The following is a 25,657-nucleotide window of genomic DNA, read 5'->3' on the forward strand; positions in this document are numbered from 1 at the left end:
AAGGATCAGCTCATGTATGGCCATCATTTAGTTAGTTGCAGGCATGTTGAAAAATGATTATTTCATAACTAGTACCCTAACCAGATTTCTTAAATCTACTTTTCTATTAGTGGATATGGGTGCATATATATAACCCTCTATGAGAGTTATGTTTGTGGGGGTTGTTCTGTTTGTTTATGTTTTGGGGAGATTGAAATCAAACTGAATCACTACAGAATGAGTCGCAAAACTGTAAATCATATATAGATGAGCAGGTTTCACTATGCATTGTGAACTCTTACAGATCTACCCGCGTTTGGGTTGCAGGAGTTAGTTTTCCTATTAATTATGTAGCATAATTGAAATCTAACTTTCCATCTGAAATCACCATTCCAAAGCTGGAAGGTATGCACAGATTTGTACTCTTCCAAAAAATTCTTAACAGCTGCATTTTTGATGGACATTCAAGACGTCCTAAGCACCGTCAGGATGTTGATGGAGGATGAAGTTGTCCACGTGCCTGCCAACCCCATAGTGCAGCCAGGGCTCCTGTCGACACCGCAGGTGGCCGTACCGGTGAGCAGCCCCCGGGGCTGCTTAGGGCATGTGTTCCATCCAGTGGAACTAGAACAAAAAATCCCCTTTAATACCTCTTATACCTTAAAAATAGCATATAAAAACTTCGTAATTAGGGTAGGACATGGTACTCTTCTGCGGTGTGGTCCCTTTGTAGATCCTTTGCTCTTTTATTCTTAGTTATGCTGTTCTGTTTCATGAAAGGAAAAAAAGATCAGACTGTGTTAGAATAGCATCCATTAATTCAGATACCACAACTGTAGTGCTAATACCATTTTTAATTTTTACGTGAAATGTTTTGTTGAAGTCGATGCAGTTTTGTTCAGCAACCACAATATGATGCTTTAAGGCTTGTTATAGAATTATAGTTGGTTTTTAAAACCAATTAACTGTAACAAGGACATAATCTTTTTAATGCAAAAGTCCTCACTCTGTAATATAAAATAACTGCATGTAAAATTGTCATAATCAGATAATTTTAGTTAAAATACGTATTAACTGTGTGAAACTAAACAGAAGTTAATTTTTGAATCAGTGGGATTCCTCTATGGCTTATCCAGTTTAAACCTTTTTGTTATACAAATGGATATTACAATTGATATTTCTGACAAGTTTTTGCCAAGTGTGAATTTCAACAGCTGCCTCTCGCACACGGAAAACTAGTTTAAGACCATTAACTATATTTGCAGTGCTGCCCATTGCTATAAAAAGAGTTAGACTTTAATGAATACTGGCTGACCTTCCAAATGCTCACCTTCCAGTTGGATTTTATTCATTATGCTTCTGAAGTAGCATGTAACCTGAAAGCGAGGGAATGCCCTTAAAATAATACAGAAGCAGCTTATGCTTCAGACAATGCATCAGCTGAGCAGCCTGTTATAAAAGGAGGATCCCAGGAAACTGCTGCTTGTGTACGCTGTGGCACGTTTAACCTTCTCGTTTGTCAAGATAAATGTAATATAAATCCTCCGCGATGTTCGCTGTACACAGCTATGGGTATTTACTCTGCAGTAAGCTGTTTCTTACAAAAAAAAAAGTTAAAAGGTGCTTTTTTTTGTGTGTAGCAGTGCTTTATGCGCCCCAAGGGAGCGGGTTTATGTCTCCCTAGGCTGCAAAGCAACAGGCAATAGTCAAGAGGTATTAAATTAGTTTAGTCGCAGGTTTTAAAAACGGAAAACTTCTATTTCTGCAGTAAAAGACGACAATGGAAAAGAGTGTTCCAGTGCATCACCATGAATTAGGTCTTTTCAGCTGACCAGTGTGCTGTAACTGCCTTCTGCAGAGCTTCACGGGTGCTACAGAAGCTGAAGTCAGTAGATGTCCACAGTTCTTAGTGCCACAGGGCTGAGATAGCCAGTTTTAGACAGCTAGAGCCGGTCTAAACGTGGTTTTGCCATCTCCAGTGGAAGTTTTGGTAGCTCAGTACTTCTGAAAATCAGTCCCCTCAAATAAGGATGTTTGGGACTGCAAGTAAATGCAAGAGTTTGTGGTTTCTTCATGACTGAGAGACAACTTATAAATATTTTGCTAATTGGAATTTGTTAGAGCCATTATAAAATAAAACGTTGTAATTGCCTTTAAATAAACTGGTAGGATATACTTTGCCTTCAGTTAGGAGTAAAACACTGAAATTCAGTATATCTTTCTTTTGGATCGCCTCTGTCATGTTTATCAGAGGTCATCCTGGTTCTGCTCAGGGTGAGCAAACAAGTTCTAGTTTGTTTATGGAAGTTATGAGTGGTTTTTTTATTATTTATTGGGATATCTTCTATGGGTTCAGGAGGTTATAAAGCTGCTTCTATGAAAGATGAAAACTTTTACCCCAGGCAAGTTGAGTGAGAGCAGCTGTGATGTGATCTTCCTTGCAGTGCCTTGCTGACTAGTATCTCTCCCTCTCTGGGAGTAACAGTAATTTATACTACTACTGTAACTTACTTTTTTACTTTTTTCCCCTAAAGATAAATTGGCAGTTTCAGTCACTTCATGATATGCAGTGGTGGTAAAATGTAATCTGAAACTAGACAACAATACAGAGGAAAGAGTGTTAACATGGGTCAGGCTGAGTACAAAGAGAAACGTAGCATGAGTAGAGCTGTCTGGCGTAACTGCTGCTGTGTCACTGCTCTCTTTTTATTTATGCAGCCCAACAATATGTCCTCACAGTGTTTGTATCACTTAAAGGAGAAATATAGAAGAACTGGAATTTGTCTGGTGCTCCAAAATTCTTGTATATGCTGTTTTAAACCAATATGCAGTGCCGTTATCTCTGTTTATAACAAAAACCAACCAAAACGTGTTCTCAAAAATTATGCACAAATTTGGTAATTGGTTTTGATTAGCTTTCTTAGTACCAAGACCCAGATGAAATCGAGACCTCCATATGTTTCATAATCTTGGAATTTGAAGGGATTCAAGGTCTTAAATTGCAGTATCATGTAAACTTTAAGATTATTTTTAACTGGCTGTAATATACTTATATAAAGCTGCACCATACGTAACTGCCTGGATTGCATAGGATGAGCCCTATCATGCTTGGCAGCGATTTGCAAACACTCTCTGCAATTTTAAGCTCCTAAATTTACAGTCCAGTAAAATCAATAAGACTATTTGCTTGACTGAAATCCCTGGTGTTTGCAGAAATGAGTTTCAGTCTTGCAGCCGGATCCAAGCAGGGTTCAGAGGCTTCGGGGGGGCCCCTGTGGCTTTGTGGTCCCCCAAAACAGGCGCTGGCACACAGGCAGCTGCAGGAGCACGTGTTTGTGTGCTGGATGCTGTGCCATGAAACTAAGGACGACAGATTAAAGATTTGAACACAAGGTCAGATAGATTTTGAAAACTTAATCAACTTAAATTTGCTTCAGAACTCCGCTGCGTAATATTCTGTCCCCCAAAGAAAACATTTTTCTTAGACCCCTATCCTCAAATTTTAGAGCCGAGAACATGAGAGCGCTTAGCAGTTCTTCTGAGGACAGCGTTTTGAGGATGACCTATCAATATAATAACGTGACACTTTGCAATCAGAATTATGTCCTGAAATTGAAATTACTTTTGAGTTATTGTTACTATCAATTTATTTCTGAAATTAAATTATTTGAGAAAAAAACCTTAAGAGCTACTTTTCCCCAGAATTGTAGAAATGCTTGCTTATTGGATTCCACTATGGCAAAGCCACCCTTGTTTTCAGTTTGTTTTATCTTTGAATTGTGAAAAAAATTCTAGGAGAAGGAAAGAGCTGCATGTCCAAGAGCTCCCGCTTGGTTCAGCTGAATGTTGGGGTCAATTTTCAGTTTAATCGCCACCTTTAAGTAGGAAGGGACGTGCAATGGGACAAAAGGCAGTTGCAGACAACAAGCTGAGACACGAAGTCGTGTCCTCCACGTCGCGTTGTACCCTTGCAGCCTGTGCCTGGGACTTTCTCCTTTCCCTTTCCCTCCATTCAGAAACAAAGTCGCCCTGATAAACTCATGTGTGTGTTGCCTCCTTCCCCTGCCACACACGCTCACTCTTCTTTTTTTTTTTTTTTTTTTAATCCGCAGAAGTCTTTATGTTTTTCTAATAATTGGCAGCAGAGGTACAATTTCTCCCCTCTTTTAAGTGATGAATAGTTGGCCCGAGATCAAAGGCAAGCCCTTGCGGTTTTTTGGCTGCCACAAAAGGGCGTTGGAGTTGGCGCGGGTCCCGGCCGCTCAGCGATAGGCATGTGGATGAGGTGCCAAGCGGAGGGGTCGGTGGCAAAGTGTCTGTACACGTTCTTCGTCTGAGCTAATCTGGTTGCCTTTTGTGTGTGTTTCAGGCAAACAGCCGGCTGAAGCAGACTGAGAAGGAGTACAGTCAGAAGCTGGCGAAATCCTCGCAGGTAGGTAGCGAGAAGGCAGGAACTTCACATGAAGGCATTTGGTTTAGAAACTTGACATATTCTGCTCTTAAGTGTGTGTCCTGATGATCAAGAGAAGCCATAACTGTTTCCCAAATCAAACATTCAATGTCTTTGGTGCAGATTTTAACCTTTCAAAAAACACAGAGCGTTAAGCTGACTAGAAAAAATGGGTAGGGATTTTTTGAGTTCTAAATTTCATCTTTTTCATCTACTTTTTCATCTCCTGAAGACCCAAGAGGACTGAGTCCTCCAGTGGTCAGTGGGAAGGGAAGGCGAGGTGCCCCATCAACCAGCACATCTCATAAAATCAGAAGCAGTTGCTCAATCAGGACTCGCATTTCATGTTACAGGGCGGTGTTTGCCCGCACAGCCGATGGCAGGACAGCAGTCCCAGCTGTGCCATCTCGCTATTTATCACTGCTCCTGGCCAGTTCAGCATTTCTGCCCAAAATACCACTTTGAAGAATGTCAGTGTCCTGAAAGCAAACTGGTTTTGACTTGAGCTTTTGTTCTTCAGAGTAATCTTTTGAACATGGAAGATGAAAACGTGTGTTGGATTTACATATATGCTTAAAAATGATAAGACATGATGATTTTTAAATATTTCAGCTTTCAGTTTGATTGGCATGTAGTACTGAAGAGTGAAAAATGATGGAGATGCAACCAGAAGTTAAGCTTTTAATAAGAAAATTGCCACGAGGATTTATGTGGAGGTGTTGTTCTTCTCATGCCTCCCAGCCACAGCAGAATGCCTGCCTTTTAGTTGCGAAGTGTGTTTTCAGCAATAGTAATAATAGTCTAATAATACTCTCTTAAAATCAATAAAAACACTACAAAGAATGGTTTAGAAGCCTCAAACTAGGCAGAGGTGATCAGTGAGAGAATGACAGGAAACTGCAAACTTGACTGTTTTACAAACACTTTAAAATACTTTAGTCCTGATTTCAGCTTTTCAGCTACCTTTGAGTCTCACTCTCTGTAACACTTGTCCAAAATTGTGGCTTTAGTTGTTTCAGTGAAATTTATGAGACTATCACTTTTTCACACTACATTTTTTGAGACTGTATTTATCAGAATCATTAGTAAATATGTTTTTACATTCTATTTCTAAAACTTAATGTGTATTTTCTGCACATTTATTTGCATACAGAGAGGTTGTGTAGGGTCTCTGTCTTTGGAGATACTCAAAACCTGACTGGACATGATCCTGAGCAACCAGTTCTGGGTGACCCTACTTTGAGCTGGTCCCTTCCACCCTCACCAATTCTTCGATTCTGTGACAAATCAGAGAGAATGCTCTCCTAAATGCCTTTTTAGTCATTTTTTGAGCACCTTATTTATAAAGAAAGAAAGAACAACAAAAAAAACCCTGTTTTTTAATCTCACCATCTGAACCTGAATAGCAGAAAATTGATAAAGCTCAAAAAGTGCCATTTAATGCATGCCAGACCTTAAGGAAGAGATCCCTTTCATTGCTGACTCTATTTTACCTTTTGTCATTGTCATTTTTATGCTATTGTCATGCCTAGTGAGTGTAATCAAAAGTCAGCCTCTCTATGCCAGACACCGTTTACTGTCAGAACAAAAATGGGTCTTGGTCCATTCATTAAAGACAGATGGAATAATTTAAGCATCTCTGACTTTTTAAACAAGGGGTGAGGGAAATTGCTTTAATCATTACAGTGGGAACACCTAGGTAGTGTAGTGCAAGGTAATAACTATTTAACGTAAATGTCATCATAAATTTTGTCAGACTGACATTTATTGGCCTGTAGAATAGTCTCAAAATGGAAAAATTCTGAGACTTTTTTTTAAGCTAGACATTGCTCTAGAGAATACACTGTTCTCTTTATTGGGGAGAGATGGGCGCAGTGACCAGAACTGGCATTCCTCCGTGCTCTTTGTGGCAGACACACCACATACATCATATGTCGGAGCTATTTGGCACAATAAAGGAGTTTTCACCCTGATGTCTGATTTTCTTTACTTTTGTGGGTTTGAATCAAATCCCTAAAGTTAGTTGGACATAGTTTTTTTTCTAGCTCAGTATTAATAATAGGTCAATTGCAACTTTTCTTGTGGTCATGTTGCTGACAACATCTGTCTAATCTTACTCTCTGTGGCCTCTTGGAACATTCACTTTTAACACCCACGCAGAGAAGATATTTCAAGAAATTTCCTCTGAAGTTTATACAAAGTAAACAGATTTTTTTTCTCTAGAAAGTACTGCACAAAGCAGACCATCCTCCATCAATGCATGCTGAAATTTCCTTGCATGCATTTCAGAACTCCAATGCTAGTCCAGGGTCTTAGCCCAGTAAAAGCTTTAAATTTCACTTTTGTGTTATATTAAAGGGTTTGTTATTTCGTTTTCTTTTTTAAAAGTGACAAAACGGAACATACACAAGGTGGTATAGGTTTGCATGGGTTCAAGTTTTCTTAATAAATTATATGATCTGTAGCTTCCTCCTGCTTTCTCACATGTTACAGACCTAGCAAAGCCAGATTTGTGCAAATTGTGTGTCATCTAAATGATGATCTAAATTGCAAACCTGGTGATACTGCTTAATTACACTACCCAGATAATCTCTAAACTTTGACCCATTGATCTCATTAAGAGCAAATAGCCTTCCTTTTGATCCGTATATTATCTTTTTTAATACGTATTTGTTTTTAGAAAAGAAACACAGAAATATCCATGTAGGTTTTATTCATAAGCTTTGTTACTCTCTGGGATTTTCAGGTAGTAAAACAGATAAAATAAATTTACAGTGGAGTTTTAATCAGTCCTTTTCCCCTTCCCCAGTGATTCTAGTGCTTTCATTTGTAGAGTAGCTCTTCTTATGTTAGTCCTATATCCTGTTAGTAGTTCTAAAAAACCTCATTTTTTCCTAAATATCTATGGCCTTAGTATAGTTAAATGTTTCTCTGCCAGTGAGGAGGCCTTGCAAACACATAAGTCTGAGCACTCTGGTAGTCTCTCCCTGAACTGCCTCGTGTGCTGAAGTGCTTTTAGAATTAGACTATATTATGCTGCTACAGCAGCTTAACCTTAAGCTTGAATATATACATTAAAGTCAGCGACTCTGCCATATGTTTAAGTGCTTTGCTGGGTGATGACTTACATGTCAGCATAAAATCCTGTAAATATGCCTGAAGGATCAGCTTTGGTTATGACTTTCCACAGTGATAAAAAAGGTGAAACAAATACATTTCAACAAATGATGAGTGAATCATGTAAAAGGTCTAGGTTAAGGATCCTGGACATTGAATCAGGTCCCCACTGTATTGCTAAGCAGAATGTGCTCCTTTCAGCAGCTCAGAAATTTCACTATCAAGTTTAAATTTCAGTCCAGTATGTAAATTTGGGGGTTTTTTCTTCTCTGCGGTATCAAGCTATAAAGTATCCTTCTAGAAAACGAACACCACCATCACTATGTAAATTTGCAGTGCTGGTTTCAGAGCAGTGGAAGACTGGGAACATGCTCTATTTTGAAGATCACAGATGTGCTTTGTTCTCATGAGTAAATATTTTGGAATGTCATAGTGGAAAACCCTTCCAAATATTTTGTGTTCAGCAATTTTTGTCATTCGCAACCTTACTGTATTCTTTTTTCCTTGCGTGGAATTTCATGCTTGCTAGTGTGTAATATGTTAATTTAAACTATTTCGCTTGCACAGCAGAGTTTGCCAGTGCCATGCTTGTACTGAGCATAAAAACATGCAGAATACATGCCTTTTACTGAAGAGAGATTTAGCATGCTGTTTTCTTTTTAGATCATAGCTGAACTTAAGACAACCATTTCCTCTCTGACAGAGGAGAACAGCCGGCAGCAGCAGCTTGCTGCAGAGCAGCTCCAGGAAGTTGTACAAAAGTTTGAAGATAAGAAGCAGCAGCTGATTACAGATAAGGACAGAGCAATCAAGGTAATCTGGGGATTTTAGTCACTGATGCTACTGGCTGTTTGAGGGTAATTAAAAGTTCTGCAGTGGGCAGATGAATGCAGGTATCGTTCCTGTTCACACAGAGCTCACTAGTTCCATTCACTGGACCTTGACTTTGATGTCTCTGATGACTCAGGCTCTCTTTCCTCTAGCTGATCATACGCCTGCATAAAACGTTTGGGTTTGGCAAGTCTCATCCAGCCACTTCAGTCACATACTTGGAACTTGCCTGTTCTCTTTCTTTTAATACTGACTCAGATATTTTAACATATTTTCAGCACTTTTATACAGTGCTTTCAGTACTTGAAAAAAAGGTGAAAAATGGGAGAGCTGAGTGGCCCCACAGGCGAGCCAGCAGCATGGCTTGGGCTGTAGCTTGGTTTTCCCAAGGTGATCTCAACTGTCGTGTTTAAGGCTGTAGCGAGGGAGAGTATGTTCTTAGGTTCCACTGAAAACAAAGCCTCTGCTAAATATGAATGGAATAAAATATTTGCTATTTGTAACTTGTTTTCATTAGATTTCTACCTACTTTACATCAGAGTTGCATTCTCTGGCCTCTTCCAAAGAAGCTTTAAGAGACTCCAGGTTCTGAATATTCAGACTCTGTTCCTTTCTGCTTTGACACCCTGATTCAAAGCAGCTGCAGAGAATCCCACCTGCAGAAGCAAGCAGAATTATTTTTTAAACATTTTTCCTTTCAGAGTAGTAAAGAGCAATGGAAGATTTTTGAAACTATGTAATCTGCTAGGGTTGGCAACCAAAACACTTCATTAAAAGTTGTATAGAAGAAGGAAATTCCTTTTTTCTTAGTAAAGACATTTACTAGTACCAAACAAAGAATTCTGTTGTTAAATCTAGAAACTCATGAAAAAATGAACTCCTACAATTTTTCTAACTTTTTATGCTGAAAAGAAACCATGGGAGTTTTTACATGTTGGAACTATCTGATGTTCAATTATGGATTACCACTAGGATCTGCAAATAGAACATAGTTAAATCACGTTATGTTGGGGTACAGGCGGATTTTTGCCACTTAGGAAAATATACTACTTGTAGTTACCCACTTTTCCAGGGGCCATCACAGAAACCCTGTGACAGTGGAATAGTCTTCCATGTAGTCAGAAACATGCTGTAATTCAACAGTGATCAGGCGTTATACCTTCTTGAGTTATATATTTGAAATACGTATTTTAGACCGTTTACCAGCTTTTTTCTTAGCACCTGGTGCAAATGCTACTGTTGAATTTATGGATTCACTTAAACTAAGTTACAGTAAGTGGAAATAATTCAGCTGTTGTTAACAACAGTTTTTGAACACTAATGATTATAGGCTGTATGAAATCCTCCTGCATGTAAATCTGTGTAATTTCGACATGGTTGCCTTAAAATATAATGAAATACATAAAAACCAAAGGAGAATTCTGCACAGGGATTCTGAGCAGTGCCCCAGAGTTTTTAGCACTGGTGCTTGCGGGTATGTTTTGTAAGATTTGGTAAATTTGGGGAAGAAATTGCAGGAGCTGTTATGCTTGGAGTGATTCAACTTTGTTTAGTATCATTAATATTGTACTTTGAAAAAAAAAAATCTTCCTTTGAAACCACTGATTTAATGGAAATTTACTGAAAGCCAGATACCCCAACAGAAAATTCTTAGGAAGGTGAACTGCTGTGTATCCTTCTGGAAGGAGAAAGAGGTGTTTTTAATATTTGATCACTTAGTATTTTTAAGAACCACACATACTCCTAGATGAACATATGCAGAAATACTTTGCTTTTTATCAGCCTAGGGCAAAAAAAAATTGGTTGTGGTGAAAGTGGAATCCTAGATGTCCTAGAGATGGGGAACAACATCTAACCTAGGATAAGCTGAAGACCTTGAGGGAAGATTAAAGAAACATTCTAAAGACAAAGCAATTCTTAATATAGCATAAGCCTTTGAGAAGACTTAATATAATATAAGCTATTGAAAAGACTATCATTAAAAACTGGGTATTTGCTAAATATAACATTGATTTAAACTAACATTGAGGAACAGATTGCAATTTCCTTTATATGGTATTGGGTTGACTTCCTGTAAGACCTTCCAATTATTATTTCCTTTCAAAGGGAGAAATACATTTTTACAGAAACCAACTGGCTCTCAGAGAAGTTTTGGATTTAGTCAGTAACGTGATATCCAGATGTGGATGCCATAATACATGGTTTTGATGTTAATTCAAATTCCTGACTCTCTTTGGTAGTTAAAGATTTTGAAGTTGTTATTATTTCACAATTGTATCTGTCTCTTTAATCTTGATTATTTTTTAAAAATACTATCTTAAACGTTAATGAAAAAGAATAAATGAAGCTTTTAAGAACATCTTGCTTCTTTTGACAACCTACAAACCCAATCTGAGCAACTCTGTTCGGCTTCAGATGGCCTCAGTTTGGGTCAGTTTGAGACACATGCTTAAAGTACTTGGCATTCTGCGTTACACCGTGATTTGTCTGCCCTAAGGGTAAGTCAAAGTTTGCCATCAGAGTCATAAAATCAGGATCAAATTTTGGCTCATCACTTTCCTTTCTTGTGGCTTATAAGGAAACTGATTTGGATGCCGTCACGTTGCCATGTCTGATAGCAAAGACCTACAAAGCAGTGGTCTGACAAGGCATTAACAGCTGAGTGTCTCCTGGTGCTGCCTTTTCGCTGCTGTTGAGTTTGAGCCTGTTGGGATTACGACAGTGTTGGCACAGAGAGCGATCCCAAAAGCACAGCTCACCGCGTAGATATCTTTGCTTTGAACTTACCAGGACTTGCGTTCTTTGGAGCAGAGTACAAGGACACTGCGGTTGGCCTAGCATGGGGCAAATCCAGCAAAGCTCACCTGGTCTCTGTGCCATGCCTCTCCTCTGATGTGCTTACACTTCAAAGATCAGGAACCATTGGTTTAGACCATAGGATTAGTTGAGAGCACAATTATATTAATGCCCTGCAGATGCTTGGAAAAGCTGCTTAAACTGCCGTGTCTGTTAACCCGTTTGTGATGCTTTAGACTGGGATTTTGGAAGGCACCCTCTAGTAAGGGCTTGGGTGCTGAACTCTTGAGAATGTCTGTGCAGGAGCTATGTTGGTCATTGAAGTGTAGTGTAAACTTATTAAGGCTAAATTTAAACTAGCTTTCTTGCACCCCGATAGCAATCTAGCCACAACAACCTGGAGCTCAATACAGTCAAATGGTCAGAGCATTTACCTAACTTTGCTGCTGCTCTTGGCAGTGGTTACTGGCTGGACTCAGCACCAGCAGAAAGTTGATTGCATTGTAGAGATACCTTGAGGTTATTTATGAAATCCCAGCCTTAGGGTTTGGTTTTTTTTTATGAAATCCTTGTGGATCCTGGGATTGAAAGTGCAAAACAGTTCCTGGGATTGGAACTGCAAAACACGTTCAGAGCGTTTTAATGTAGAAGTTGATGGCCAAGTGGGGACTCCACATCAAAAAGTAGATTCTGGAAAGAAACAGATGATGGAGAGCATGCAGTGACAAACCCACAACAGAAAAGGGAGAAAATGATGCTTTTTTGCCAGAGGAACCACATTTGTTGTTTGGCTTGTAGTACAGATTCTAGGATTCAGTTATATCCCCTGAATTAACACCAAAATTTCATTAGCAAAACATGGTTTGAAGAGGACATATTTCAACACTTTGTGTGTCAGCCAGCTTATGATGAGATTAATTTTGTTAATAAATAAGACTTAAAAGATTTTTAGGAAAGAATGTCATATAATAATGTTCCCCTTTGTGTGAAAAATTTTGAAACAGTTGTTTTTCTTTGTTATGTTTAAAAATGTTGACAGGGGAAAAAAAATCAAAAGTGTGTTTTATAGCCATAGAGAACAAAGGAGAAAACTTCGGTTTTAAATTGTCTGGACCTCTGTTGGCTCTGAGTATTCTCAACATCATATATTTGTTAGATGCTGTCATATCTTGGAGGAAAAAGATAATTTCCTCTATGGGAAGATTGGACTGAGGGTTTTATCAACACAATGAAATTTCTCAGTGCAACTATAACAAAATACCTACTCCGCTATGGTTATGCTTGAGTCAGTCTTTGTGTGGGTACTGGCTTTCCTTTTATTCTAGAATAGTTTCCGCGGGGGGTGGGTTTACATTGCTATCACTCTATTTTGGCACGTCATGCCAGCAAATTGCCCATAAGGGAGCGCGTGGTCTCTTGGGCTTGCTGCTCGGGGTGCCCGTCTGCCGCCCAGCCCACCGCCCCGCTCTGCCTGCGTCCCGCTGCGCCAGGGCGACGGGCCCGGCCACTGCCCGTCTTGGTTTATTGCAGAATCCCTCCTCCCTTTCATGTTTGGCTCCCACTAAAAGTAAAACAAATTATTTTAAACTTTGGGCTGTTTTAAAGCATTCAGAACATTTCTCTAAGGGCACCTGATGCCTTTGTTTCCAGAAAGTAGTTGTCAAAATATACTGCTGGTATTTACAAACGTCTCTAAAAGCAGTGTATCAGAAAAATGGTGGTTTTAAAAATTTTGTGAACAAGCTAATTTTGCATTTAGTTATATTTCAATATATCATGGCACTTAGTGCCATGGTCTAGTTGACGTGGTGGTGTCAGGGCAATGGTTGGACTGGATGATCCCAGAGGTCTCTTCCAACCTGATTGATTCTGTGATTCTGTGATTATCAGCCATGTTTATTAGCAAATTCCACTTGTAATTACAAATAATATTTTATATTAAAAGAAAAAGCATGTCAGAGCTATGGGAGCATTAACTGAGTGACTGTAGTCCTGCAGAACTATTTAGTCTGTTGTCCTCACAATACCTTTTGGAATACCAGCATTGTACTCTGCAAAAGCCAAGGTTGGGTCTAGTAAGAAATAAATAATACTAATTTGTTGGTTTAAAAGTCCTGAACAAAGCTAGCTCTCGGTGTTTTAGATGTCCTTATTAGTGCTTACTAAGGGAGGAGAGCCATCAGAGAGCATATAACCTGAGTTGACCTGATCTAGGGAACAGAGAAGGAGCATTTTTGGTCCTGTCTTCAAATGAGACACTGGAGGGTAGAGCCTTGACTTTGTCCAAGGTTTGTGGCAAAGATGGAAATGAACTCTGGACTCCTGAGCTCCGGGTCCGTGTGTCAGTGGGTGCATCAGCCCTTCTGCGAGAACAGTTTCAGGATCCGAACAGTAACAAAACAGCAGAGTGATTTTGGAAATGAGATCGCCCAGTGTTAAAGCCACATCTAACAAGTGCATTGCAGTCTCGTCAGATCCTTTTGAGAAAGCTGGGCCAGTTCAGTTCTTTACCTTTTTGTTAAAGCTGCTGACAAGTGTCCAAGCTATGGCAAATAAAGGGGGAACAATTTACATGTTCAGCATTTTCTTTGTATTTACGGCAGAAAGACTGTAATGACTGATTGTTCAGAAGGCTGTGACCGTGTGTAACTGATAACACTGAGGACATTAATTAGGGAAAAAAGCCCTGAAAGCTTAGTGTAAGCTAAAAGTGAAAATCTAAAACTTAGGGTAAAGTGCAGACATATTATTTTAAGGACTTCTGGTTAAGTGAGTCTGGACTTGCTCTCATCTCCAGCAGACATTGATGCAGTAGAGTTAGCTCTTATAATCTAGACTTCTGTTGAATAGCTGCATAATAAACTTTTGCCAATAAGACCCACATTATTTATAATCTTCTTAAAAATATTTTATTGTATTTTTTATTTTAACTTGGCTGAAGGCGTTCTTTTTTTTAAGCTAACAGTGCCTGTAAAAAGGAGGTCGGCAGTTCACTGTTGAAGCTGATACTGACTCATGTCTTATAAGACATCTGGCCAGAACATGCATTACTGATGGTTCGATGGCCACAGAGGTGCCAAATTCTGTCACTCATTGAAGATCTTCAGAGATATGTATGCCACAAAGTTCTCCAGAGGGATCTCAAATCCATCTGATGCTTTTGTAGCTAAACATTATCATGATAAACCATTTGGCATGGTGAAATAAAGGGTTTTAAGGGACCATCTTGATGTTAAATTCATGGAGTAATTTTTCATGGATCTCTCTTTCTTTGTCACTGACTTTAGTCTATAATAATTCTAATAACTCTGCAGTGTCTCTTATTAGCAGGGAATTAGAAGGCACCAGCATTTGTACCTTAGCATTGTAAAGCAGGCATTAAAATTTACCAGGCAAATAACACCATCTTGCTCATAATTTCCTATATTCTGTTTGATCAGCGAAGGAAGTCATGTCTTCCAAAAGGATAGGTAAATGAAAACTGCAGGTCTTTTATGGCGTTGCTTTCTCTTTTACATGGGGTTCAAACTCTGAGGCACCTGTTTTTCGCAGTCTTTGTTTATATGAATAGTAGTTTCACCCAAATTCTGTCTGTTAGAGAAATGAGGGTTTAGCCCCAAGCTTTTCAACTGTTGCTTAGGCTCTATCTCTTGATTCCATTACATGGTTATCTTTAAAAGGCCGTATTGACACATTCATTATAAATGATAATAAAAGTAGGCTGACTTTCGTGTCAAGGTTAGATAGTTATTGATCACAACTGAAATTCTGATTTTAAAAAGCCCTCTCTCCTTTTCAAAATCATATCTCTTTTTCTGTTGCCGCAGAAATTATTTCATTGTCTGAAGCATAGTACCTTCCCTTCAAAATTACAGGGTTTCAGATGTTTGGCCAATCAGGCAATCCGCGTGGCTGAGCATCTGTAAGTACTTTATAATATCTTTGACATGCTTTGTGAGACAAAGAATTGAGTCATCTTTTTTTCCTGCAGCAAGCTTTGCACTCTGGCATTTTTCTTGACTTTTCGTGTCTCAACACATTGAAGAACTTACCATGGCCAACAGCAAAATCATGCTTACAGGTTTTATAAAAGACTAGAACTAGTGCTTGCCTAGTCCCCTAAACTGCAGTCCAGTTTTATCCGTCAGGTTTAAAAGTTTGTATTTTTATTTTTTCCTACATTATCATTGTTGTCCTTGGTGTTTTGCTTTCCTTCTAGAAGGCACTTTGCTGCATCAAGTGCTTTTTATTCTTTTTTAGCCCTAGAAGGGATGCCACCTCACATCTACCGGTCTCCAAATTATGGAATTAAAGATTCCATAAATGCATAACAAAATATCAAGCCTTATATAGCTAAGCTATCAGTTTCTTTTAATGAGGTGGACTACACTAATTTTGCACTGGAAAAATGGCAAAAAGGAATTCAAAACAAGCCATAAAATTCAGTGCTTTTAACTGACAAGACAGGAGTAGTAACACTAGAGTGGGGTCCTAGGCGACCAGAAAGGTACAGAGAAAACACTGTTATTAGTCAGTGTTAAGTAATACTGACATAAGCGTACGCAGCTAATAAAGAAGGGCAGACAATGTTTATGATATAAGAAAATGAAAATTAGCTTTTTTAAGGCTGCTGTGATGGTTGCATTTCAAAGACGTTTTACTCTCCAAAGACCACAGGGACTTTTATGTGGAGGAGAAAGTGGTACTTAGAAAGACAGATCTGGGGAGATACCCAGAAGGTACAAGGCAGACTGCCTGGGAGGAAGAGCCTGTGCTCAGAAGTCTGGGACTTTACTGGAGAGGGAAAAAAAAAAAAGATAAAGATAAAGATAAAAACAAGTGTCTAATGTCCTCCAAACACAGGGCATCTGTAAAACAGTCTCTGCATAGGACTGTGTAGACTTTCCAAGGGCTGCTCTTTGTTCCAGTTCCAGTGAGTTCCTGGAACGCAGCCTCCTTCCCTGCTCCTGGAACAGCCTTGACTGCAGGGCTTCTCCAGCCGTGTAGGTGGAAACACAATATGTGTGAACTATATATTCAGCCAACAAAAGATTGCTGGAGAAAATGACATCTTCAAAGCAAACCTTCCGCAGTCCACAAACATTTATTACTCTGTAGTAAAGATTTTGAAAGCCTGGCACGGTAACACAAGTTGCAGGGTTTGGCAAATAGACATTTGGGGATGTGGACCTGGTCTACTTATCAACATGTATTTCCCTTAGATATCCTTCTTATGGCGTGGCTCATCCCAGGAGCGAGCTGAAATAGCACCAGATTGCACTGGCTGATTCCAGCATGCCTACACGATTTCCAGGATCTGGGTAAACATTTTTTTGCAAAACTCTATGTTCTAATATAGGTTGCTTTTGGTTTTGTACTAATCATGGTGCTGGCTGCTCCAGGGATATCAGCAGGAGAGAGTCACGGAGGATTTCAGCTTTATACATTAAAATGCTTTTGCCAAAATGAGTGTTGACTTTAGAAATCTTCAGATTCCATTTGGAATTGTCTGCTGGCTCTCCAGCTTTACATGTAACTGAAACTCAAGCAGATCAAATATCAGCATGTTTTTTAAAAAAATGACTGGCTAATGCTTTTGAATGGCAAATCACAGTGAAATAGAAATATCTTTATTAAACTTACCGTTTTCATAATAGTTGTGCTTTTCTTAAGCGTAACAAGAGAAGCCTGGAGAATGCGCTACCTGTACAGGGTAACTATTGACCAATATTTAAAGGCAGGGCAGCAGTAGAATCAAGTGGTCAGTAGCACTCTTCCAGTTTTTGGAAGGCATTGCCTTTATTTTCTATGACTAAAGTGTTTTTTTCCATACAAAATGAAAATACTTATTTTTTCCTTAGCATTGAAAGATTAGTTACAAAGAACTACTAAAGGCAAGCAGCCAACGCTGCCATATTTCTGCCACTTTCTTGCATCAGTGGAGTTGAGAATAAAGGAACTTTCCAAGTTACAGTACTGTACTTGAAAAGGAAAAAAGTATGCGGTGACTTTCATCTGTGTATTCAGTAGATCAGATGGCAAACTCGCCCAGACAGCCTAGCAGGGGAGCAGCTTCTGCTTTTCTCAGTAAGCCCTGAGTGGTGTGAAGCAGCACCAAGTACGACATCAAAAGATACAAATATGCATCGAGTGTGAAGTTTGGCTTTTTCAAAACATCTGTCTAATTAGCACAACTTGTATCTTTGCGAGTTCTAGCTCTGACTTTCTCACAGTTTCATGCTCAGCAGAAATGGCTTTTTCATCTCACAGTTTCGTGTGAGAGGTTAAACCTACAAATGCTGTCTCCAAACCTGACCCTTCAGACCCTTGATATAAACCTGTCCTGTTTCCTTCTAGCATCAATCGCCCTATTGTGCTCAGCTAGGAAATGTGAGATGTAGCTGTTAGCCAAATTGTTTTCTAGAAGAACAAGATCATTTTAATTGAATGTTATTATCAGCCAGTTCTTGTGGTTTGACATGGATTCAAAACGAAGCAGTTCATCTGCTTAAAGAATGCGTAGGCACTAATATAAGAACCTCAGTAAGTTTTTGGATGCCTCCATCCTAAGGGAAATTGGTTTGACTTGCCCTTCGGTGGAAATTGTATGTACTGTTGGCAGCCAAAATAGCTCTAGAGTCCAGAAACAGAAAAAATTCTGTTCCTGTATATCCTACTTTGCTCCTTTTCCCGTGAAAATTTGTACTGTAAACATTTTCAGTTAGGCCCAGAACACCTTGTTGCCTTGCAGTTCAAGGAAGCTCTCTCTATGTGTTCATATAGTACATGTGTATATAAGAAGGTGAAAAAAAATACGTTAGTTTTAGTGAAAATATACATTATTGTTTGAGCCTTTTGCATGTGGATTCTGCACTTAATGTGCATACTCCATCCCGCATGGAGTTTGGGATGCCTTCCCTAAGAATGGTTTATTGTTGCTGATTCGTGCACCATCTACACTGTGTTGAATATCTTCGTTGATGAACAGGATTTGATATAGTAAATTATTTTATTTGTTGACCCTTGAAAATATGCATGAAGAAGACTGTAGATTTGAGGCTGAAGCTTATAGGGATGACTGGGAACCTCAAGGCTGAAGCTTTTTCTTTAGCTCTTCTGTGCAGGCATTAATAGTTTTATATCTTTGGCCTCTTCAGAAAGCCTGAGATCCTCCAGTGAGGAAACTATTTTATGGAGCAAAAAGAGATCACCTGTTTTCTTCTTCAGGTGTCTGTCTATGAAATTTATTCTCAGGAAACTGACATAAGTGTTGCCTACAGGACAAAATTTAGGACTTTAAATGAGCTTCTTGGCAACATCCCCTTCAAAACTGCCAGATAACAGAGGACTTGAAGAGCAGTAAAGCAGAGATTAATCCAGCACAACAAAAACCTTACTCCTCTGACACAACCACTTTTTAACTTCTGGTACTAAAACTGTCTCTGCTTATTTTTAGTTCAAGCTTTCACAGCACTGAAGTCAAGAACTTCAATTAAGTCAATATGTTAGTAATTATGAAACCAAATGCTTCACCACTGATGCATGTTCATGTATTAATCTAATCCCTGATACAACACAGTTCTCTGCAGTAGTGGTGAAGATACCTGTCGGAACTGCCTTCACCAGCTTGGCCAGCCAACTAGGAGACCCAAAATTTGTATTTCTAATGTTGAATATGTCTCCTGTACTTGGCACCTCAAGAGAAATATATCCTCAGTGAAAACCCCAGATTGCCAGTTATGAAGAATTCATTTAGATCTGCTGAAGTTCAAAGCAAAAAGGCCAGTTCCTCGCAGGTCAGGGCAGCTCTTTTAATGGTTCCTGCTTTGCCTCCAGCAGCAGCTCATCTCCAGAACCTGTTTATTTTTCTGCCAGGACTGTTGGCAGGTGAACAGAGTCACATCAGATCACCTCATGAGTAATTTTATGCTGGAAACCTATGCCCTGAATATGCCATTTTCCTGGCCCAGCACAGTGTGAGACCATGGGTTTCAAACCTGTCCGTGTTGACCTTAGAAGACAAAACATGCAATGCTCCGTTCACTTCCCTTTTTGAGATCCGTTGTAAAGTCACAGCTCGGTTTTGCTCTGGGGTTTGCTCTCTTACAGTTTAGACCATCACAAAGGAATAACACTTGCTGTGTGGGGAGGAAGGAGAGCATCACTCAATTGTGTCCTGAAAACAAGTCAGATCATTTGTGAAACAAAAATGAATGAATGAAAGTTCTTCTAGAAACAGATCAGGGTGAAAACAAAACAGTTTCTTTTCCTGGGAAATAATTAGTTAGGACATGTCAGCACCAACGCTCCATGCAGATATATGGTGGGTTAGGAAAGCACAACATTTTCACTCTTGCCAAATGGGCAGCAGTGCTAGTCCAGAATTCATCCGGGCTCCTGAGAGTCACTGTCTCAGGAGTGCAACATTTTAATTTCAAGAGAGGGTTGTACCAGCTCTCTGTATTGGAACTGTTGAAAAGACGTTAAATCCTGAAGTGCTGTAACGTTTCCCTTTGTATTTTCTACACGACTGCTCAGGAGCTGCCATGGGTACCCGTGTGTAGTCCCACGGTCCAGTTTGGCCTTTTTATTCCCATTGCCAGCGTGACTCCCTTCTCACCCAGCACCCACCCTTCCACCACCAGGATCTAACCTGGAGGAGACGCGGGAAGAGGATGTGCTGATTCAGGGAGGGATGATCCCGCGGGCGAGTGTCCGATCCGTTGCACCCACGCCAGGCGCCCCGGGTGCTCGCTGTGCTGCTGCTGCTCTCTTCCTAGTTTGTTATGTAAGAGAGGGTGAAAGAACAAACAAGAGAAAACTAAACATGAAAAGTGAGTTTGTTTGCTTACTGAGAAGCTTGGGAGTGGCTGAAACTGTATAAATAAAAATTCAGGCTACCAAATGTTAGATACCTGCAGGAACACCTGCAGAGTTGGACCAAGCCAGGACTCTGTAGGCAGCTTGAAGGAGAAATCTAAGATGTGTGTTGGCTCTTTCTGGCTTCAGAAAAAAACATTGCTTTTTTTGATATAGCTGTATTTAAATTCCTTATATTTTTGTTCCTAATGTTAATATCATTCATATCTTTTACAGTTTTGCACTTGTAATTTGGCAAGGTAAAACAGCAGCTACTGAAGACTATGTAACATATCAGTTTGAATCATATCAGTAGATTTTAATTGTCTGCATACCTGGAAACACCTTTGACCACAGCTGTGCTCTAAGCTTCAAGCAGCAACTCCTGCCTGGTGTATTGTTTTCTTCCTCCTACCAGAATAACCCATCACTTCTACTTACGTTTGTGTAAATCCAAAAAGCAAGGAGGACACAGGAAAATATGAAGTGATCGATGGGCAAAGAATACAGTGAGGTCTTTCTCGTCACTGTTAACATTTATACTTGCCTTAAGTGTTTACATGCTGCTTTTTCCTTTCTGCTGTCCTCTACCAGGTCTCCCCTCCATCCTGAATCATATGGAAATGTGCATTTGCAAGTCAAGTTTGGCATTGCTGCGGACTCATTTGCTAGCACCTCTCTCTAATAAAGCAGCCTTCGTGGCATATGTGAAAAGGCTGATGTCCCTTCTCCCTCTCTAACTTGCTGTTTGCCAAACCTGCCTCTGCAGATGACAAGCTTATTTGTGCTTTCTTATCAGATCCTGAAACTAGATCAGGATTTATGCAACTTTAACAATACTGGAATTCTTAGTTCTTTCACACTGCACCATATATTATTTTTCCTGCAGTTTATGTCTCATTTGTGATAAGGAAAAGTTTTTGAGTGTGCATAAAGTAGCTGGAAAGCTCTGCTCTTTGTGCTGCGCAGGTCTAATGAGAGACATTAGTATGTAGCTGCACAAATGAGAAACTGGTGGTGCTTTAGAACTTGATCTGTTTTCTGTTATTTTTAATGCTTTTGCATTTTAAAAATGTCATCCATATAAGAATATTTGGAACTACTTACATATAAAAAAAAAAAAAAAGAGAGAAAATGAAAAGAGCCTGCCTTCCTTTTAGATGTGCCAAACAGGTTTGGCAGTCCTTCGCTTAGCATTGATCAAGCGTTCCTCAGCCAGTTGAACTGTTGTAGCATTTTCTACCTGCACAGAAACATTCTTGCCAAGTGTTTCTGAAACTGGAAGACACCGACTGGGTTATTTTTCTTGTTCAGAGCATTTTGGATGATGACTGAAGTGTATTGTGGATATCGAGATTTGATGCTTGTCATTCAAAAGCCTGGAAGTCCTGCAGAAGATAAACTGCAAAGATTGTTTTGGCTCAAGGAGAATAGAAGTGGCTGTGCTGGGTCAAACTGGAGTCCATCTGTCTCCATCTTCTGGGACGTGGTGTCTGATAGCAGATGCCCAGGAAAGAGTAGAACAGGCTGAAGATTTAGGGACATTTCTTCAATATACTTTTCCATTCTCCAACAAGATACAGTTAAGGGAGTTGCTGTCTGTATTTAATAGTCTTCGATGGCTTTTTGTTCTGTGGATCTGCATGGTTGCTCTTTGAGTCCTTGTGCCCTTAGCACTCATGATGGTCTGAAGCAAAACATTCCCCACCGTACGGTTTCTGGGCTTGGTGTGCCTTTTGGGGAGTATTTTAACTGCCTTGTCATGACCCTGTGGGAGTTCCTTGGAAGGAAAAGCAGAGGGGTATCTTGAGCATATTCATTAGGTGCACAAGTAACTCAAGAAAAACATCTGCTGTGTGGCACTGAGGTCCTCTCCTGTCTGTGCATTTCCATGTAAGACTTTTCCGCCACAGCAGAAAGATCCTCTAACTGAATTAGCACAGTCTTTCAGCCATCATTCAGCTCAAAACTGGGTCAAAAAAGACTTAACAACAACAACAAAAAATCAAAACTCCATTGAAATCAGATCTGCTTTGTCACAACTGTGATAAGAGCTCCTGACACTCCACAAAAACTATATCTGAGACTCAGCAATAGCTTTGGCAAGTGTTTTTCCCCCTCTCAGCCTCCTCCTAGCTTGCCTGTATATGAATTACACCTAACTTGTTACCTGTATTGGTGAAATTATCAGCGTCAAAAGACCAAATGTAGGGTGTTTGTTTCAAGTGCAGCCAAGCAGTTGCCTGTTGCAGTGATGCTCATATCAGGGGGCTCTACCAGGGAATCCTCCGTGTGATCTTACCAGGGCTGGCTTGGAGGGGCACAGACCTGCTGGAAGTTTGCAGACCAAAATTGTCCAATATGCATCGGTCCTCAGAGGTGCAACAAGTGTGGCTTGAATGTTTTAGACGGTTGCTTTTAAGGGAAGCATAGACAATAAATTTAAACTAGACAAATTCTTAATTTTTTTATTGATTATTCCAGTTCAGCAAAAAAGATTACGTTAGAGCTAAAGAAATAGGGTGGTGGGTACTACCAGAAACGAGTTATGCAGGAATTAGAGTAAAATGTTTTGAATTAAAAGCTAGCAGAAACGTTTAAATAGGTTGTGGAGCCTGACATTGTTCTTTGCTACGTGTGTATATGTCTGTCTATCTCAAATATTCTGTACTAGTATTCTAGAGCTCTAAAATGGAAGGAAAAACCTCTAAAGAAGCTAGAATAGATCTTACCCATGTCTAAGTTTGCAAAAAATACGAACTTAAAGGATTTCAGAAATATTTAGAAACATTGGCATTATGACAGCAAGTATCTGTGTCATAACGTCATATGATTAACTAGATCAGAAACATTCTGGGATGTTCTGATCAGTTCTGTTAATGCGTCTTTTAAAAAGTATAAAGCCAATGCTCTGTAAAATAGATACTTGAAAAACAGTTTTCGTTTTCCTCAGGCTAGTGAGATTAGAGTTTCGTAATCTGTTTGACCAGCTGCAGAGGACGTTCTTTTTCATTTTTTCTTTTTAAGTAAATGAACTTCATCTCAACATGATTAAAAAAAAAAAATCAAGCTTCAAAAATGCTCAGTTTTCACACATACTTTTAAATAGGCGCAATTACATTATCATGTCTTGTTGCAAATGTAATTGGGTTGGAGGTCATTAAAGACTTTGAATAAAAGAATTTCCAAGTTTCCAAGTGTACATCCTCCCCTGTCAAGAACCATCCCATTTTTGGCTTACAGACATTATTTTGGAAGATATTACTTTGGTGCCTCTCACATCTTACATGTATTGAGTGTGCAGGCACTGTTGAGTCAAGCTCGCTCTTGTTCAGTTCAAAAAGCAGTGGTTTGCCTTATGAGTTAATATTGTTTATTAAGGTTCCTTTGAAAGGTATAAAGACATTATTAGATTTCTTTTTGTGTGTGTGTGTAAGAGAATGTGTGTTATTTTATGTAATGGGAGAATTCCAGCAATATTAGGCAGTCTGCTAGTTCATTGCACAAAATAAATAGTTTTTCTTTTGTTCTTACTGGGAATCAGATTAGCCTATTGATTAGAAATATCTGAGCCTTTCGTATTTATTTTTAAAAAGAGCATAGCAAAATCAGATGCTGCTTTGTAAAGCCTGTTAGAAATGTTTATATTACCAGGTCTTCATGCATCTGTGATGAGGAATGCATTTTAAGGAGACATTTGTAGAGCACCAGGAGTCTACTGGAACCTCTGGTCCTTCTCCAGGTGTAAAGTTTCCGAACACCCACTTAAACTGGCAGTTTGGTGATAAACTTAGTTGGGAATGAAGCCCCCGGCGGTGAGAAGATTGCCTTGTTCAGCAAGTGATTGATAAAATGCCTTATCATGAGTCAGGCGTTCTCTAAATCATCGCAGGAAATTCTGCTCGAACACTTGATGTTTGTTTTTGCAGAGCTGGTGGTGAGAATAGAGCAAGCAGCAAAACCAGATGTTTTACTAGTTAATTTGTATTCACAATAGCAGTTTTTCACTAGCACAGCATATCCATTGACACGATGTTTTAGACATTCTTATGACATAGCATCAAAAATGCAAGCAGTTGCCTGAAAATGTTGAAGCTGACATCAGGTCTTCACAGGAAACCTGCTCCAGGAATGGCAGATTCCTTGCCGTTCCCTTTGATTGCAAAGTGTTTAATAAAAAGCAAATTAGGAAATGAAAATTGTCTCGTGGATCAATCAGGCGCAGCAGTTACGCCTGTTCAGCATTATCTGTCAGACATGAACCTGATTGGGAATGTTTTATTTGGTATAATAGTCTCAAAATCAGACTGAAAGGTTGACTTAAAAAATACCTGATGTATTTTGTGTGTGCTCTGAGGCTGATAACAAACTCTGCAGTTCAAGTTTTAATAACTAGAGGGGAGCTAAGAAACTTCAAAAGGTTTGTGATAAATGTTTTTGACAATGCGTCAGCTGAACATTAGGCAGAATCTTGGTAAATCCTCTCATAAGTGGTTTAAAATGGAGTTTTGAACTTTTCCTTCATAAGTGTGTGCTTAAGATGTCATGGTATCTTTGGGTTTAAAAGATTCATTTTATCTGGTATATGTGAACTGTTGGTGTTTCTGTCTACACCTCTGGGAGTGAGAGGGGGAAAAAGTTCAGCAGTTTTCTGCTTTTGGCAACCTCTGCCCCTGCTCTTGACCATGAAACTTGTGGGGGCTGGAAAAAAGGAAAAGCTGGTTTTAAGGCATACTAGCAAAATACTCCAGGTAAATATTATAGTAAATCTTCTGGGCTGACAAGCTTTCCGAATTACTTCATTGCAACAACCCTACAATGTCCTGGTAATAGACAAAGCAATGCTTGCACATGGCAACTGCTTGTTGCGTTTTGTGGTTCATTGAGAACAGCAGATGAAAGCAAGTTTATTAGTGCTCTTTGAACCTTGCCTCCCTCCCCCTCTCCTATCAGCTGAGCCACTGAAAACAAAGCGAAAACAATCCTTTCCTTGGCTCTCTTTGAAAAAAAATGCCTAACTTTACAATTTATACTGCTGTTTTCTTTGAATTTTTATCTTTGCAGGACTTGCTCTGCCTTATGACATCCTTTGCCTTTCAAATGAATTGAGTTTATAGTGCCACGCAGTGAAGTCCTGACTCAGCAAAATGCTTAGGCCCTTGCCTAATGTTAAGCCTACAAATAGCTCTGCTGCTGCTATCAAAGTGTTTTAGGGATATATAGCTAAAGGCTTTGCAGAGAAATGGTCCTAAAACTTTGGTCAGCTCAACTAGATAGTTACAGAAAATGCTGAAAACACACCAATATTTTATAGGAACAAAGCAGGAAAAAATATGTGTGTTGACAATCCTAACAGTGCTCAGGGGATCTCCAAAAGACACGAATCCAGACGAAGCTTGATGTGAAAGTGTTAAGGGGCTGCTTAGGAAGTAATGCTGATGATCCACTCAAGAGCCAACATATATAATACACTGCCAGCCAGTCTCTTGCCTAAGAATTGCAAAAAGTTAAAATAGTGTAGCGTTAGAGCCTACCACACTGGAAGAATGTTTGCGTATATGTTTCTTGTATGTTAAGTGACTACTTGAAATTTTTTCACTCCTACTAGAGAGATTTGATTTTGTT

The 25,657-nt window shown here is 39.4% G+C and overlaps 1 protein-coding gene across 4 annotated transcripts in view; it reads left to right on the plus strand.

The window, feature by feature from the left end:
* CEP112 (centrosomal protein 112) overlaps nt 1-25,657 on the plus strand; it is a 166,176-nt gene that overhangs the window by 116,013 nt on the left and 24,506 nt on the right. For 3 of the 4 annotated variants that reach the window (XM_068413347.1, XM_068413348.1, XM_068413350.1), the window contains 2 exons: nt 4,349-4,411; nt 8,210-8,359. In XM_068413347.1, coding sequence (XP_068269448.1) covers nt 4,349-4,411; nt 8,210-8,359 — 213 coding nt within the window. The remainder of the gene's footprint in view (nt 1-4,348; nt 4,412-8,209; nt 8,360-25,657) is intronic. The other variant, XM_068413349.1, reaches the window with a different exon arrangement.

Source organism: Nyctibius grandis, chromosome 15 (genome assembly GCF_013368605.1).
Source record: "Nyctibius grandis isolate bNycGra1 chromosome 15, bNycGra1.pri, whole genome shotgun sequence".
NCBI lineage: Eukaryota > Metazoa > Chordata > Aves > Nyctibiiformes > Nyctibiidae > Nyctibius > Nyctibius grandis.